Source organism: Phasianus colchicus, chromosome 2, assembly GCF_987193195.1.
Source record: "Phasianus colchicus chromosome 2, bPhaCol1.hap1.1, whole genome shotgun sequence".
NCBI lineage: Eukaryota > Metazoa > Chordata > Aves > Galliformes > Phasianidae > Phasianus > Phasianus colchicus.
The window spans coordinates 101,230,825-101,247,851 of NC_143437.1; the positions used below are offsets into that span (position 1 = coordinate 101,230,825).

The 17,027-nt window shown below is 41.6% G+C and overlaps 1 protein-coding gene and 1 long non-coding RNA gene across 5 annotated transcripts; one reads left to right on the top strand and one right to left on the bottom strand.

Annotated features, from left to right (window-relative positions):
- Window positions 1–40: 40 nt before the first annotated feature.
- LAPTM4A (lysosomal protein transmembrane 4 alpha) lies at window positions 41–12,769 on the bottom strand. Of its 4 annotated transcripts, none has more exons than XM_031610755.2 (7): window positions 12,564–12,769; window positions 6,390–6,510; window positions 4,142–4,218; window positions 3,934–4,056; window positions 2,318–2,413; window positions 1,313–1,411; window positions 41–816 (listed from the first exon to the last, which is right to left on the bottom strand). In XM_031610755.2, exons 1-7 carry the CDS (start codon window positions 12,660–12,662, stop codon window positions 742–744), a joined length of 690 nt encoding a protein of 229 aa, XP_031466615.1. In that variant the 5' UTR covers window positions 12,663–12,769; the 3' UTR covers window positions 41–741. The 4 variants fall into 4 exon arrangements, with proteins under 4 accessions (XP_031466615.1, XP_031466617.1, XP_031466616.1 ...); XM_031610757.2 differs by lacking the exon at window positions 12,564–12,769 and adding an exon at window positions 12,291–12,435; XM_031610756.2 differs by lacking the exon at window positions 12,564–12,769 and adding an exon at window positions 12,190–12,429.
- A 99-nt stretch (window positions 12,770–12,868) lies between these two features.
- LOC116240401 (uncharacterized) lies at window positions 12,869–15,634 on the top strand. Its single transcript, XR_004169298.2, has 3 exons — window positions 12,869–13,324; window positions 14,034–14,122; window positions 14,200–15,634. It is a non-coding gene; the product is annotated as an uncharacterized LOC116240401 (long non-coding RNA).
- The last annotated feature ends 1,393 nt before the right edge of the window (window positions 15,635–17,027 follow it).

Sequence of the window (17,027 nt, forward strand, 5' to 3'; positions counted from 1 at the left end):
CAAAATTTAAAAAAAAAAAAAAGAGGCAGACAATCCAGGCTACTGGTAAACATTTCATAAAAGATTTATTTAAGTATCATTTATCACAAAGATGAAAATACGTATAAGATTAGGAGCATGCAACCATCATCTACATGTCTATTTATTCCCTTGCATTGACAGCACATTGTAATACAAGTTCTGTGCCAACCTCGCTTCTTCCTGAAAATACTATGTTTCAGGACATAGGATAAAACAAAAAACCCACAGTAAGGTAACATATGAGAAAAGTGCAAAGTAAAAAAAAAAAATTCATGTATATACCACATTCAAACCCCTCCCCCTCCAAAAACCAAATAAAGGCAAACTGTCATCTTGCTGCACAGATTGTCTTTATGATCTACTTTACAAAAAATGAATATAAATTAAGGGCACAGTCCTGCAGACACTTATGTTTGTAGCTAACTTGAATCACAGATGGGCTCAGTTGGTATTAGGAAAAGCCACTGGTTAGTCACACACACAAGTTCCTGCAGTAAAAGGCCCTAAGGCAATAAAATGTTTAAAAGCATTAAGGAGAACAAAAATTAAAGCAAACAAAATCACTCCCAGATGAGTTTTGCTTAGTAAGTTTCTATCAAACATTTTTTAACAGTTTGCTCCTAAAGTCCTGAATATTTCTATTACTTAAGCAGTTCTGCAAGATTGAAAGACAAAACCCCCAAGGAGCTGGTACAGGTGTGAATGACCATACAGGGTGCTTCAGGCAGGTATGTAGGGAGGTGGAGGCTCCTTCTCAGGCATCTTCACTGCCATTTCATAAGTTGGCAGAACGTACTAAAGAGAAAACATTTTGAAGAGATTACTGCAGAAGGCTGAGGGTACAAAAAGCCCAGAGTGAAAATATCTACACATGCCCCACTACAATTTATTTCTCTGTTACAGGCTAATGTAGGAACCTAGTGATGCTTCCAATGAGCTAGTGACAAAGTGAAAGATGGCGCACAAGTAGTTCACTGCTGCACTGAACCTGATCCTAGGCCATTAGTTCCACCCCACTGCCTCTTGGTTTTGCAAGCAGCAGGGAAGGCTTTGATAGGTGCAATCAGAAAGCTTCCCTCAATTACAAGAAAATCCATCAGATTTCTCCTTGTAAAACCCCCCTGTTTATGTGCTGTGAGAATGCAATGCCAATCTACCTTAAACAAGTTAAAGCAGCTGATGTTAATCCTCCCATTCTTTGTTCAGAAATCTGGACAAGTCATGTAAACATGGATGCTGTGCTTTTCTATTCCAAAGTTAATTTCTGATTCCCTTCACAAAGAGGCTTTACCTGTGGAGGTGCTTCAAAAGCAGGGTACACTGCTATCTCTGGCAAATTTCTGTTGCTGATGTATTTATAGCAGTTCCATACACAGTTGATAAGATACGCCTGAAAGAGGAAAGATTTCTCTTTTTAAAGACCTCATATATATTAGCTGATTCAGAAACTAGATGCTAGATAACTTTTGTATGACAAAAAGGAGCTTATCTTAATGTTAATTGACATATAGATACAGACATGAGGGATGCTGCTTATTAACAGGTTTAGTCCTGTTTAGCCTTGCTACCACAATGACTAGGACAGGATGAACCCCACAGATCTTGGCAAGGAATTCACAATCTAGCCAATTCATCTGTGTGCCTCAGAACTGCTAGTCAAATTGATCCCTAGCTGGCTTATGCTTCTGTGTATCTCAGTCCAAACTTGCTTGCAGGAGGAGGACAGGCCAACAGCACAATCCCACTTACCCAAATTCATGTTATTATTTGTCTAACCACATGCAGAAGAGAGAACGAACACACAGCCTGAGGCACCAGGGAAAGGACAGCACAGCAGAGCAGTCTGATGTTAAGCTAACATCAGCTGCTGCAGGAAGACATACATCATGCTCTGATGACTGTACTTCATTTTTTTAATTAATATTTATACTCCTTGCAGCCTGGTTTATTAAGATTTTCAAAGTTTTATCTAAGTAACTTGCATGCAACAATTCAATATTATTTCATAAGCATATCTATAAATATTATTTCCACATATGCAAAAAAAAAAAAAAGGTATCTGGAATCCTTGTGCATTCCTGCTCCCTACTAAGGTGCAAACATGCCCCACTGCAGGCAGCACACAAACTCATGGGAGACAACAGTACACCACATGTATGATTGAAGTTGTGTTGTAACTAAACATCCTAACAGGTCAGCAATTGCACTTCAAGTTAATTCAGTACATCTGTATATATTGATAGCATGTAAACAGAGAAACTCATTAAATGGTCACAAGCTTAAAATTGTAACTTACCTTTAAAATGATAAATAAAGCAAAGAACACCAGAACAATAAACAGAAGACAGCTGGAATCCAGTGAAAGAAGATCATCTTTGTAAGGGAAATCCGGCTAGTTAAAAAAAAATAGGGGGGTAGAGAGAAATGGAGGAGATGAGCACAAACAATGCACAAATATCAGACACCCACACTTCATACCATGTCCTTCCTAAACTATCCTCTCAGAAACAATGAGAAATTTACTCTCTCCTTTGCTCCTCCCACAGAACAGAACTTTCATCCTGCTTCTGTCCAGCTAGAATGGGTCAGTGCAAAAGAGAGCTACCTCTAAGGAAGCAGTGTACTTTTAAGTCACTTTCTCTATCTTGTCCATGAAAATTCTTTCTGAGCAACTGCAGCACAGCATTCGTACAGCTCCTTTACTTGAGAGGCCTTTATTGACTGAGTACTAATAACCTCTTATCAGTCCAACCAGTTATGTTATGTTTGCAAAGCAGAAAGCAAGAAGAGTTGACTCCAAACTTAGAAGGAGCCAAAACACACCAAGGAGCTCCTGCAAATTTCAGTCTCTTCTCCCCTGACCACACTAACAAGGCTTCTCCTCAGTACTCATTTTTGTTTTGAGAAGACTTTTTAAACATCTGCTTCCACAGATCTAAACACCAGCCAGAAATAGCTTGTGATCCAAGTCAATTGCTGGTATATCCTACCCACTGCATCTTTTCACAGTTAAACATAGGCAGCATTAATGAACGTTCTGCTGCTGTTTCCTCAAAGTCTTGCTGCAAAATGAGAACAACAATACAGGATGCAAAAAAAAAAAAAAGGAACCCTCAGAACCTCAGGTTCCATCCTATGATGTCACAGATTCTGCATCCATCAGTTTTGCCCTATATCAGTTTTGACTCTTACCCTTCCCTCTCACCTCAACCAAATAAGAGTTGACGTTTTTATTCTGCAGTAACAAATGTACCACAAAACCACATTATTCAGCTTGCAAAATCTTTGTGTCAAAAGTGAATTAAGCACAGTTTAAACCAACGTCTCCCTTCACAGATACTTCTCTCCTCCCCCTAGGTTTCCATTTAGGGAGAAATTACACCATCAGTCCTTCCGCTCCTGGTAAGAGCTCATGCTCACAACCACCTTGTCATCCCCTATGGCTGCTGCAATCAAAGTTACTCTTTTTTAAGCAGCTACAAGATCACAGAATTGCTGGAGTTGGAAGGGAGCTCTCAAGGCCATCTAGTCCAACTGCCCAGCAATGAACAGGGACACCTACAGCTCCATCAGTGCTCACAGCCCTGTCCAACCTGAATGTCTCCAGGGGCATCCACTACATCTCCAGGCAACCTGTGTCAGTGCTTCACTACCCTGACTGTAAGAAAACTTCTACATCTCCCCTCCTTTAGTTTGAAATCACTTTCCTTTGTCCTACCACAACAGACCCTGCTAAAAAGTCTGTCTCCCTTCTTCCTTACAGCCCCCCTTTAGATAAGGGAAGGTAGCTATCAGGTTCCCCCATAGTCTTTTTTTCCCTCCGTGGAAAATAATTCAAGCTCTTGTAGCACTTAACAAACCAAAGTTCAACTTCAGATGAAAAATACTAATGCGAGCTGGACAAACACTTACCAACTGATCCAAATAATCCTTGATTCTTGGCAAGTAGGTTAGAGAACTGATTGCAACCAGACAACTGACCACAAAGTCAAAGAGTTGGTAACAGAAAAACGGGATCAGCCAGCCTACACGGTGCTGGAAAAGAAAAAAAACATCCGTAAGATATTCAGTTAAGCATTTAAATAGCAACTTTAAAAATACAGACTGTAGGTTTACTTACAGCAATTGCACCATACACCATCATTGCACTGATCGTGAACATGAGGAGGGAGATAGCAAAGAGAACACAGGCATTTTCTGCATTAAAAGAAAAAACAATTTAGAGTCAATCATTACTTCACATTACCACACTGACTGGTACACAATCTCTATACGCAACCATGATTTTCCTCTCAATTTTATCTACATAAACTGGAAGCTGCAGATTTGAGCTTCCAGTTCTCTACTGAAGGGAAAAGGTTTGGCTCAAGAAAACCAGCTGGCAGCTGGAAAAAAAAAAAAATCTCTGCCTTAATCAAAAGCCTTCATAAAGCTCAGACATACCAATTAAAAGCCTGACATAGTATAGTCGTAACGCAGCATAACAATGCTTATTTGCAGTATGTCAGTGCTCAAAGTATGCGGGTGATTAATTTTACTACTGGAAAGACTTCAAGTGAAGTCAGCACAACGCCGACCTTTCTGCTTGAGAGTGCTTGGGTTATATAATTTGGTCATTGGCAGCAGGAACAGCACTGCTGCTTAAGTACCAGTAAGGAAAACAGGAAATCGCTGTGTGGAAGGTATCCTATTATTTAGGAGAAAAAGCAGTTGAACAGAAGCCAAATGGTAGCAGAATTCAGGACACCCATGGAAGCTGAATGATAAAGATTCCCCCTGAGCAACATGGTTAGTGATGACAGAAGCACAGCTGCTTTCCACGAGTTAGATTATATTCACTCTCCTACAGCAAGCACAGTTTGTATTTTTAAACACAGAGAAAGAAAGCAGCTCGAGCCTATAGATGTTGTAAGCTCCTGATTTTAGCAAAGCTGAAGCCAAACTCTTGTGGTTCACATGCTTGAAAAGAAATTATCTGCAACTGATCTGAAAATTATACCATATTTGCATACCTAATTCACTACGAGATAATAACTACATACACAGATGGCATCGAGAAGGCCCTCCTGTGTTTGATATGCATTGTCTTCATCAGAAATTCAGAATAATAAACAAGTGTTAAACTCATAGTGACAAATCCTTAGAATAAAATCCACACAAAATTATTTTGATTGTGCAAGTGGATGAAGCCCCTTAGTAGCCACAAAACCTTGTTTGGTCCTTGTTCCTGTTCTCATTTAACTACTAACATACATGAGTTACGGCTACAGATGAGAAGTCAGGTCATGAACAACTTGGCTTCAAGCTGCACGTTAGGAAATACTGCTTCTCTGAAAGGGTGGTCAGGCACTGCAATGGGCTGCCCGGGGAGGTGGTGGAGTCACCAACCCTGGAGGTGTTCAAGGAATGTTTGGACGTTGTGATGAGGGACATGGTTTAATGAGAGCTATTGGTGATGGGTGGAATGGGTGATCCTGTGGGTCTTTTCCAACGTTGGTGATTCTGTGATTCTATGATAACTAACAAAGACTAAACTGGAACTCTTCAAACGCAGACTTGTGCTGTACTATTCATCTTCACTCCACACTAGACCTTGCTAAATTTCAGTATAACAGAAGATTATTTTTACACATTAAAAGTGCCACTCATATTTCTGCACACTTAAAACAAAGCCTGAATTTAGTAAGTTTGTGCACAAGATTACATGTCATACTGGAACTAAGTAACCTGGTCATAAAAGACAAGAGTTTGACAACAATTCCACTTGTAAGCATCATACAGTTCATCTGTAATAACAAGCCAAAAACTAGGTTTAATTTTGCTCTTTCTGTTCTGTGCTTTCTGTTGTTTGGTTTCTCTCAAAATTTGATGTACAGAATAAACATTTCCCTAAAGTACTTCATAGCCTGATTTTCCCACTTAAGAAATGTAATGTGCTTTTCTCTCAGTAGACCTGCAAGCCTGTAGAGCTCTTTCCTTACGTTCAGGAGGACCAAATTCCAAGAGCTTCCTAAAAATAAGCTCTATTTCTGTTTTACTGACCCAGCAAGGACAACAAGCCTTCACAGAGAAAGCGAAGTACTGACGTTCTACATGTACTGAGTGTTGAAGAAGGCCAAGAAACCTTTAGAAATCCTGCTGTTTAATGTGCTTAGGAGTAACATGAAGTAAAGATAATATTGCATCAACCTTTTTTTTACACATACAGCAGATCTGAATTACTAATAATTCAAAAGACACTAAAAAAAAAAACAAGAAAATCATTTTTAAAAGCTGCATGCCGTCATGACACACCATTGTAAGTCAAGTACATTATGACATTGCATTTTTTTTGTTTGTTTAATTGCATGGAAGAGTTATGCACCTACCAGCCATTCTCTCAGAAGCATAGTAGTTTCCAATGACTTCATACTGGATATTAACAGTTGGCACTACATTTGGATGAGTCACTTCTACAGTCAACAAGATGCCCATCAGCAAGTTCACCACCTGAAAAAGATCACAGTTACCTGGATAAGTTACTTATACTGTAACAGCTCTGATCAGTTTAACAGCACCAGTAAGTCTTTCACTTCAGTTAGAAGCAAGCTCTTTGCTTTGCCTATTGTAAAAATGCAGGAGGGGGACCACAGAACAAGTTAAGACCAAATTGCAAGCTAATTTAGTTAAAGCCATGCCCCAAAAAATGCACTGGACACTTACTAGTTTTAATGAATTCAAAACTAAGTAATTTTGCAAATGAAGAGGATGGAAGGGCTTGTAGTTATTCAAATGACACAAACAGATACCAATTGATCAAGGCAGATTTGTGAACTGGAAATAGTTAAAAGAGGCAGGAATGAAAAGGTACAATGAGGGACAAATGAGGCACGTTTGGAAGAGATTTTGCTTCCTACAACAACTTGAAAGGCAGAGGTAATTTAATGCACAAATAAGGTACTGCGTCCTACTCTTCCAAATGGTGCTAGGGTGCAGGCAGTACAAATGGATGTGCAAAGGGGAAAATCCACACTACAGCTCACATCCTCAGCTGCAGCTTGCTTCCTGCCCTTCCCCTCCATGTTACCAATTTACAGAAGCTACAGAGAATTGGCTCTCTCCTACCTAGAACATTTATTAAAATCTCCTCAGGTCTTATCAGACAGGCGAGGCAACAAATAGTGAAAGCTGAAGAAATCTTGCATAAAGGCTGAACTCCAAAATCCATAAGCATTCAGCATTTGGCTATATGCTTACCAGTACTCCTCCTTATTGTCAAAGACTGCTCCTGTTTTGGTACAAACCAGAAATGCTTTCAGTAAGACTCAAAGAGTCAGAAGCAGATTAAAGCTCTGGAAAACTGCCTTCACAGCATTTATAGGCTGGTCAGGATTTACAGGACATAGTTTCGGTTATTACTACTTGGAGAGATAGGAAACCTTTTTCTTTGACCTACTAGAAACCTTCACAGTAGTATTTCCAAGCCACAGCCATTTTCCAATCAGTATTCAGCACCAGCAGCAGGATCTTTTACAATTAGCCTCCAAAAGAGGCAAGGAGCAAGGAAAAAAAAAAAGAAAAGAAAACCCCCACGCAGTGCCTTGCAGTTTCTCTTAAGATTATTTGCCAGAGATTTCTTCTATCACTGGCATTGTTCCAAGAGCCTATGATGGTAGCAATGGTAAATCTATGCACAAACATGGAAGCATTAAGTAAGGAAAATAGTTTGACAACATTTAAAAGGAGTTTTAGCTGTTAAGGTTTAGAGATTAACACTGACGCGAAAAGAACCTTTCAGTGAAAGGTGACAGTTGTGTAAAGTACTGACATGGCATCGTGTGTTAGATGGACTTATTAGGCATTCTAGGTTCTCCTTGGTATCCTTGCTTTTATGCCTTAGAAATAGCAGCTAGTAGTAACTGGCAGAGTTTGCCCACCAGTATCTTCAGTCTCACAATACAGCGATGTTTCCCCTCACAAGAGTTTGCCCTGTAGAAGACCTACTCATCTGCCACTGGTTTGAATGCTTTGATTTTGTTTCACCATCATTTGAAGGTATAGAACATGATCTTTTCTCACCGCTCATTTCCTCCATCTCTGTTCTGCATTTCTGCTCTCAATGCATTTGCAAGCTTTTTATTTCCTTCCTCTCTGTGAATGAATCAGAGGTATCAACCTATGTTTTGGAAAACAACTTCTTTGGCTGTATTTATCCTTATAAGCTCATGTCAAGTCTGGATATCTGGTTGCCGAAACATTATTTTCTACTTCATAAACCACAAGGAGACTTGTTCAATCACAGCCCATTCACTTACTGTTTATACACCATCACCATTTTAATTCGAATAGTGATTAAGTTCAGACTAAAAGACAAAATGACTTCATTGCTGAATTTAACTGCTGCGATAGGCTATCTGCCTGCAGATAAGGGCCAAGCAGCACTTGCATTAACACGGAAGTACAGAAGAAATTTTAGCTGCCAGTCCACTCTTTAAAACTGAAAGCTTTAACACCTTGCTATTGCACTCACACAGCCCTACGACTGCCAGTGTTTCGGTTTTCTTTCTAGCCACGGTCCTAATTTAACATAAATAATTCTTAGTGACATCACTTGTTAAGAAACACGGTTCAGAGTATCAGAGCTCAGCCAGACATAGTGTGCAAGGAAAATGGATTGGCTTTTGAATGCCCCTAATTTGCTATGTGAACAGCGTCGGTTTGATCCTCCTCCCCCTCCAGCCTGGATCAGAGAGTAAAAACCAAACACCTCCGCCAATTAATATGGCAGGACTTCCACTGCTCCACTGTTGCTCTACTTGAATCATATCACAGCACTGAGCAATTTGTCATGTACAACATATGGATTTATATTAAGTTACAAACAACTCCAAATAAGGTATCCTTTCAAGCCATTTTAGCTGCAGCCATTCCTCTTCCACACAAGCCTGATAACAGCAAAACCACAAAGGCTCGTTTCAGCTCCACAGTCAACGCAAACAACAGCATGAGCACGACTTGGATTGCAAGGCATCTTCCAAGTTTTAACAGAACTCACTCACCACAAATAAAATTAGTAGCTGGCAATGTAATAAATGACTTTCTACTTCAACCAGGTAACAAACTGAGGTTGCACAAAGACATCTCCAGGGGTCCCTTCCAACCTCAACCATTCTGTGATTCCACACACAGAAACATCAGCTCCCTGTACACTCAGAACTCAAGAGACTGAACTGTAATGAGCATTAGCTTTTTAATTACTGAGCTCTTATCTCCACTATATATATTTAATGGCTAATCAAGCACTGCTTTGCATCTCTGGAGGCCTAAACATGAAACGTAGGTTTCCCCCACCACTCTGAGTGCCTAGAAGACTTAGAAACAATTCCTACTTGCAATCTGCTTACGTGAGCAGGGAGATAAAGTGAAGCTGCCTTGCACAACTACACTTCCCCAGCTTTCTCTTAGTTTCCCAGTACTTTAACATATCCTCGAAGAAACAAAATGAGGTAGTTTTTTGGCAGAGCTTTTCTGTGTATCTGTGGGTTCTTTTATACATTTCAGTCCTGCTTTTTTTTTTTTCCTTCCTGATCTACTGAGAAAAGCATATTTTCAACAGGGTATTCCAGAGCTTCCAGCACTATTATAATCCTTTACATTTGGAAGTTGTGCTCGGAGAAGAACCATCTCCAGAGATGCTCCTGTTATCCAGTAGCAGTCGCATCATTTCGATTCCATCGCTGAAGTTTTCTGCCAGAATGAAACAGCCGCTCCCTCCCAAACAATGCTGTTACTTTCAAGCTGTTTATTGAACTCTGATCCGATTTTGCCAATGCAGCGTTCGTGTTTCCGGCCTCTGGAAAGCACTGTGCCTAATAAGAAAGTTTACAGGAAGAAAAAAAAACTTCAAAGCCACATGTTTGTAATTATGAAGCTGGGAATAGGAGGTTTTCTTTCCTTCCTACGCAGGACAGCGGGGAGCATTATAGAATAAATCAAGCTAAACTAGTCCTGAAAATTAAGTATGGTCCTCTAGAAACAGTCTGAACTCAGTTTTTGACAAAAACAGCTCATCTGTTTATCAGAAGCAGCAGCAAGCAGACTGCAGTGTGCTTAGAGCAGGCGGGTGTGTGACACGGCACCAAGAGCAGACATTTGAGAAGATAACGCCGCTGCTCTCCATGCACTGACAGAAGCACACCTTAAGGACAGTAACATGTAACTGTTTTAATGAGGAGGCGAGTTCATTTGATACCAGACTTTAAAGTATTCGTATAAGCAAAAAATCAGAAAAAATTCCTGAAGTGTTACATAAGAACAACACATATGTATTAAAACTCTTATCTTACTAAAACATCTGGAGGAGATTGCTACAGGACTCCATTTTATGGGTGGTATCAAATTCCTCCAGGGGTGCACAGCACGAGAGCAGCGTATCCACTAAATACAGGCTGGTCAAGGCCTCAGCCACACCAACCTGCAGCTGGACTGCATATTCTACCTGCCTCCTAAGAAACAGAACATTAAAGTTACCCCTATCCATCCCACCGTAACTTACAAGCAGATCATTAAATTGATTTAGAAACATTTATCACAAGCTAGTGTCTGCAAGATTGAAATTAATGATTAATATAAATAAATTGCTTACTAATTAAAATGTCTGAACAACCTGACGTGCCTTAACCCACTTATGTATTTGGTTTTTTTAAGGAAAAGTTTGTCAACAGAAAGATCAGTTTTATTTTCACTGTCTGAATTGTTGTTAGATGTCAGCACAGCTAAATAATAAATATATTTTGATTTAAAGCATCAGGCAAGGCAAACCACCTAGGAATTCACATTAAGACCCTATTTCAACTCAGACCACTAACAGGTAGCAGACAGCTAACAGTTTCTCAGAGGAAACCAAAAGAAACGTTTTCAAAGGATTTGGTAGGTTTATAGTAAAACACAGCAATCAAGCCCCTCAGTGGCACCCAGCTATCCACAATTCAACTCTTCTTTTTCCTCTAATAGCCTGCAGTCACACGAGACCACAAGACACTTTGCCAGTCACCACGCCACAGGCTTTCCCAAATCTATAAGTACTATGGTATTTCTGTAGATTTAGAGAGGAGGAAAAGGTGTTGCATCCATGAGCCAAGAAAAAGCAGCTCAGAAACACAGGAAAAAACTGAGTGCTACCAGGTCTGGCGAAACAGAAAGCAGAACCACGTCCCTCTGAGATCCAGGGTTTCTCAATAGTTCTGCTACCAGGAAGCAAAAGCGTGGAATGCAGTCAGGTACATTTGATTCATAAGAACATGAGCAACAACTTCTTACTAGTAAAGGTTTACATTTCTACTTGACACAGCAGATTGATCAACTTCCAGAAGTTTCGCAGTGTTCCACAACAAGTTACATGTTCAACACTACAAAGGACTCTGCTATTTTGTATGAACTTTCTATGAATTTTAGAGTCAAATCAGTGCCAGATCATCTTCCCTATTAATAGATATTAATAAAATATCCCTTTTTCTAGAGTTTTGCTGCATTTTCTCACACCCTGCTCCACTTTCTCCGATCATTCTATCATTTACCAGAACACTACTGCTGAAAGGGAAAAAAAGAACAAAAAAACAGGCATCTCTCAGTACTCATAAGGGACCATGAACTCGCTAAACTTCAATCCCCACCTATTTCTGCTTCTGTAAGATCAGTTTCTGTGCATGCCACAGCACAAGAACTCACTGTTTTTCCATTTTTACCATCAGGAGAAGGGTAAAGGAGCATATAGTGTAGTCACAGATCCAGGAGAATAGAAAAGCTGTGATGCAACCTGTTTACATCATCCTCGCATTTTTACTGCCCACGGGGGTAAGAGGAAGGAAAGATGAAGAAAGAAACTGAATAAAAGGGAACTTGTTTCCTCCACGCTTTAACTTGTGGGTTCTGTTCTCACGTTTTTGTTTTTTGTTTTATTTTCTTCCCCACTTTAGTTCAAAACAGTTTTTAATGCTTCAGCCTCACCACTGCAGCTGTGCTGAGAGCTGAGGGCAAAGGGCAGACGAAGCTGCTCAACATTCACACAGCACCTGCCTCTCAAAGGCTACGCACCGCTTGAAGGCACATCTCTTATCGCTTTATTCCCCACATACCCCGAATTCCACCTTCCTACAGCTCCTCCCTGCCAAGGACACGCTCAGCACTGACCGGAAAGCCGCTTCTGAGTCCCCAAACTAAGGAAGGGAAGAGAAGCGCTAACAGCTCAGCTGCCACGGCCTTCAGCTCTCACTGCACTTCGTTTTCCTCACCGCAGTGAGGGACGTCGAACGCTAGGCAACACGGGGAGGGCTGAATCGCCTCGGGAAGCCCGTGCTGCTTCTCCCACACGACACGCACACAAGGGACGACCAGCGGCCACGCCGCGAGCCCGCACGGCACCGCCACCCCCGCGCAGGGCGCACGCGCGCTGCCCACCCTTCGCCCACCGCCGGGCAACGGCCGGAGCCCCCACGCATGCGCGCTGCGCGCAACCGGAACCGCCGCCACCGCCCCCTCGGCCGCCCCCCGCGCCAGCCGCTCACCATGTACCAGGTCCCTAAAATGATGGTGCCGGTCCGCACGTGGCAGCAGCCACAACAGCGAGTACTGTAAAAACGGTCGCGGCTCCGCTTGAACGTCATGTTGGCAGCTGCTCCGCCGGACGCCCTCCTCCGGACTCGCCGCTCGCTCTCTCCCAGCACTTCCCCTCAGCTGAGGGCCGTAAAACCCCTGCTCTGGCGTCACCGCCGCACCGGCCAATCGCGTGTCGACAGCGGGGGCGCGGAGGGGCGTGCCCTGCGGGAGGGCCTACGCGTTGCCGCGGCAACGGCGGATTGGCGGCGCCGCGGACCAATCGCAGCGCTCCGAGTGCAACGCCCTGCCCTTCACCTGCGCGGCGGCGGGGCGGGGCTCACCTGAGGCGAGGCGCGGTAGGGGCCGTCCGACGTCCGCCATTTTGGGGAGGAGCCGCCCGCCCGCCCGCCCTCACCTCAGCGCTGAGGCGGCCTGATATGGCGGATTGCGCTGCGTTGTTTGGGGCTGAGGTTCGGGGTGCTTCCTCCTGAGGGCCGGTCGTAAAACATCACGAAGAAAATTCTGCAGACAATCCTTTGTTATGAAAGGAAAGTGAAGTCACTTCAGTGGACCTCGGAGCACCCAAATCCCACAGATTGCACTGAAATTTAGCTAGCGCTGTTGCAATTCACTTAAACCCTTTGGCTGTTCTTCTAGAGAAAATCCTCGTTAAGTAATTAATGTACATTACATGGTGGGAGGACACGTGAGCAGAGTGTGAACAGAAAAGGTGAGCTTGAGTTCACACATGCTTTAATTCTGCATGAGTCCCACGTCCCTGTTCCTGAGTGGTGACAACACTGCTAGTCCCACTGAAAGCTGCAGGTGCTGCTAAGTGTTAATTAGAAGTAATGTATATAGATCCTGAGTGCTGCCTTCATATGTGTGAAAGATAAGGAGCCCTCCTGTTCCCATAGAGGGGAGCACCAGTAACCTTCCCCCGACCCGAGCACAGTCGTGGGTTTGCAGACGTGCTGTGTTGATACAGAAACGTGCTCGGTTTATTTTAACCTTGCTGCAGCTGCAAGTATTTCCTTCTTGGCTGTATACAACTGTTTGGAGACACTCATAGAACATAAATATTTGCTGTGTGTATATACACCAAGAGGTATGTTATCTGTCAGTATGGTTGTTCGGTCTGAACAATGAGAAGGTAACAAGGGTGACTAGTTCTCCCGTTGATACGTTCCAGATCCTACAATTAACACATTTTATTGTTTGAGCTACTTAGTCTATTTTTAAGCATGAACTGTTGCTGAGTTGTTTGAAATGATTTACTTAAAGGCTTAAAACTGACCTTTTTTATTTTAAATCCCCCATGTTCCATAATTGACGTTTTTCTTCCTTAGGGCATTTTTCATTTTTGAATAAACATGTTGTAAGTGCTGTTAAGACTGCTCTCTAATGATCCTGTTATAAACTATTGTTTGTTTCTTTAGTGCTCCTAATGTTCCCTGTGCACAGATGCTTAATTATCAACAGACTGATTTAATGTAACAAAACCGGACTGATTTTAATCAATATACATGTAAGTATGTAAATAAATATAAAAAGAATGTGCATTTTGTTGGAATCAGTCACCTAAAAAAATCTGTTTTCTCACAGATGGCATGTTGGGAAGCCTGAGCCAACTGTTTCTGCAGCATTCACAACTGAACTGCTTCCATCGTTCCTGCAGAGCAAAGAGGCTCTCCCTCCTGTAGGTCTCTCCATGTGCAAGAGAGGAATTCAGAGGACTAGAGTGGGTCAGAAGAGTTTCCTGCTTGAGTTAGGTCATCCACTTGGAAGCACCTAGATCCCGCTCACAATTTAAAGAAATGTGGTTTGTGAGGGCAAGTTCTTGAAGATCTTCCACAGCTGGAAACTTTGCTTTTGCTAGTCTTGCTGGCAGCTCTCATGTCAGGCTCAGATCTTCAGGGCTATTTTCACGAGATGAAAGAAATCTTAATTAAGTGTTCATATCTTTGTCAGCCAGACTCGGAATGAGAACTGATGCATTTCCCATGAGCTTTACCACTTGTTATACCCTGCAGACAACAAAGATACTGAGAAGAATAATGTGAATGTAATTTAACATCAGAAAGCAGTTTTCCACAACTGGATAGGTTGATGTGCAACTGTTGAGTGGGGAAAAAAAAATCTCTCTCTACTTTCTCTCATTTAAAAAAAAAAAAATAAAAGAGCATTTAGAGAATGATTGCAGTGTTTCCTGTAAAATGGAGAAGAGAGGATAGTTTAATAACTTCAGCGCTATACCCTGCAAAAGACACCAGTTCCTCCATGCCTCAGGCGGCCCAGATGACCTCAGGGAAGACACTTCCTTCTCTTTGAGCATTAATTCTCTTCTTTTGCTAGTTCAGAGAAGATTCGTGAGGCTAAATGTAGTAATAATTCTGAAGGACTCAGCTCAGCTTGCAGTCATGACAGCCAGAGCAAAATATCGAGAGAGATAGAATGAACTGTTCTTCCCAAATAGCAAAAAGACCTTGGTGCTCTGGGACCAAATTGTCCACTTCTTACAACAGTAAGAGTAGAAGGCCCTAGACATACCAGCTAGTGATAAGCAGCTGCAAAAGGATTCCAGTCCCCTTACAAAGCACAGCACTTAACTCCTTCCATCCATACATGCTGAGAGGGAAGGAGTTTTGAGATCATGGTGTTCCTCATTACCCAGGCTGGTTAAGTGTTTCAAAATCTACGTCTAGACAGAACATTTTAATTCTGTCTTGAGAGTGCATGTCAATGTTTTACTAAACATAAAGTATTATTTTTGAATAATCATATTCATATAGTTCTGTTTGAATATAATCACAGTCAAAAATAACATAATAGCCAGCAGAATAGCTAGGATCATGTAAATAAGATAGATACCAGGTTGCATTGTCCTTCCTGCTCCTCCATGATTCGTTTTCTTCCAAAAAAAAAAAAAAAAGAGTCCAGTGCCTGTAAGATGCCAAAACAGTACAGCATGAAGACTGTTTTATGCAGATTTTTGAGATTCCATTTTGTTCCATTTTTTGTTCCATTCTCAATCTGTTCATAGCTAAAATATGTGTAGAGTTATACTGTAGCCATTATTTCTTGACTGCGTGCACTGAGTTATTATTAGGTTGCATATGAAAAATGAGGTGCTGTTCTCCTTCAGCATTTTCTGTGCATGTTTGAATAAGGGAAAACCTGCACACTATAGTCTGATAATCTTACGTAGCCTCCATGGGCATGGTTCATACCGCTTTGTAACGAAAACACTGTGCTGTTTGGAGTTGAGGAAATTGAAGAACAGTGAGATGAAGTGATGTCACCAATACCACAAAGGCTGGTGAAAGTGATAGGATCAATTCTCCTGTCCTGTGGATGTGAAAATACCTGGGCTGAGAGCACAGATTGGCTTTTTGCTTCCACAAGATGATAAGAGGGTATTGGAGTAAAAGCAAAGCGTTAACATGTGGAAAACAAACAAACAAACAAACAAAAAAACCTATTAGGTGGGAGAAAAACTTTCCTGTTTGTGACTCACACAGTGAAATCCTAGATATCCTGAACTACCAAATTTTACCACTCCTCCAAGGTGGATTCTGCTAGAAGAAAACAGACAAATCCAAACATTCAGTGATTTCTATAAGAGAGAAGAATGTATCACAATGAGTTTTGTGGTTACTGGATTTTACTTTATTGAATTTAACAACATGAATTTGGATCTCTAAAGTAATGTTCCAATCATCTCTACTTTTTGTTTCAGTTGATTGCTGTTAACAATATGAATTATCTGTTACTACAGATACATTCCAAACCTTTTAACTTGTAACAGATGGTTCAGAAAGTCAGGGCTAGAAAAGCAGCTAAAATATGACAGCATGATGTAAAACTTTTATTAACACAAGACTCTTTCTGGGTTACTTGTACTCTCAGGCTTTCTTAACATTAATAACTGAAAAAAGTTCCCATGTTCATTTGTGGAATCAAAGTTTGCTAACCCAGAAGAGCTATAGTTCATTTAAATCAGCCTTCATACAGCTGAGGAGAAATAAAAATGTCTGAAAATAACCTACAGCATTTTCCTCAATCTAGACTGGTACTTGCAAGTTCAGATATCTCAGTGGTTTCACATGTCAAGAAATGAGCACTGGCTCTGTCTACAAAGGGGCATGCCCTTTACTTACTGGCAGTCCCCTTCTCCCAGCCCTGTGCCCAGACGTGTCTCTCTGAGTGCTGGAGGGATGGAGATGCCTGGGAATCTGAATGCTGTCTGCTCATGAAAGGAGGAAGCGTTACCTCGTGATTTGTAGTTTTTTTTAACATTGTCTCTCTGAATTGGTTTGCAGTTTAGGACTCTGGGAAAGAGTTCCTGAAGGAGTAGAGTGGCAGGCAGCTGATGCACTCAGAAGTGCCCAGTTAAGCTCTTTGTGTCTCTGTGGCTTACAGTGCTTGGAACC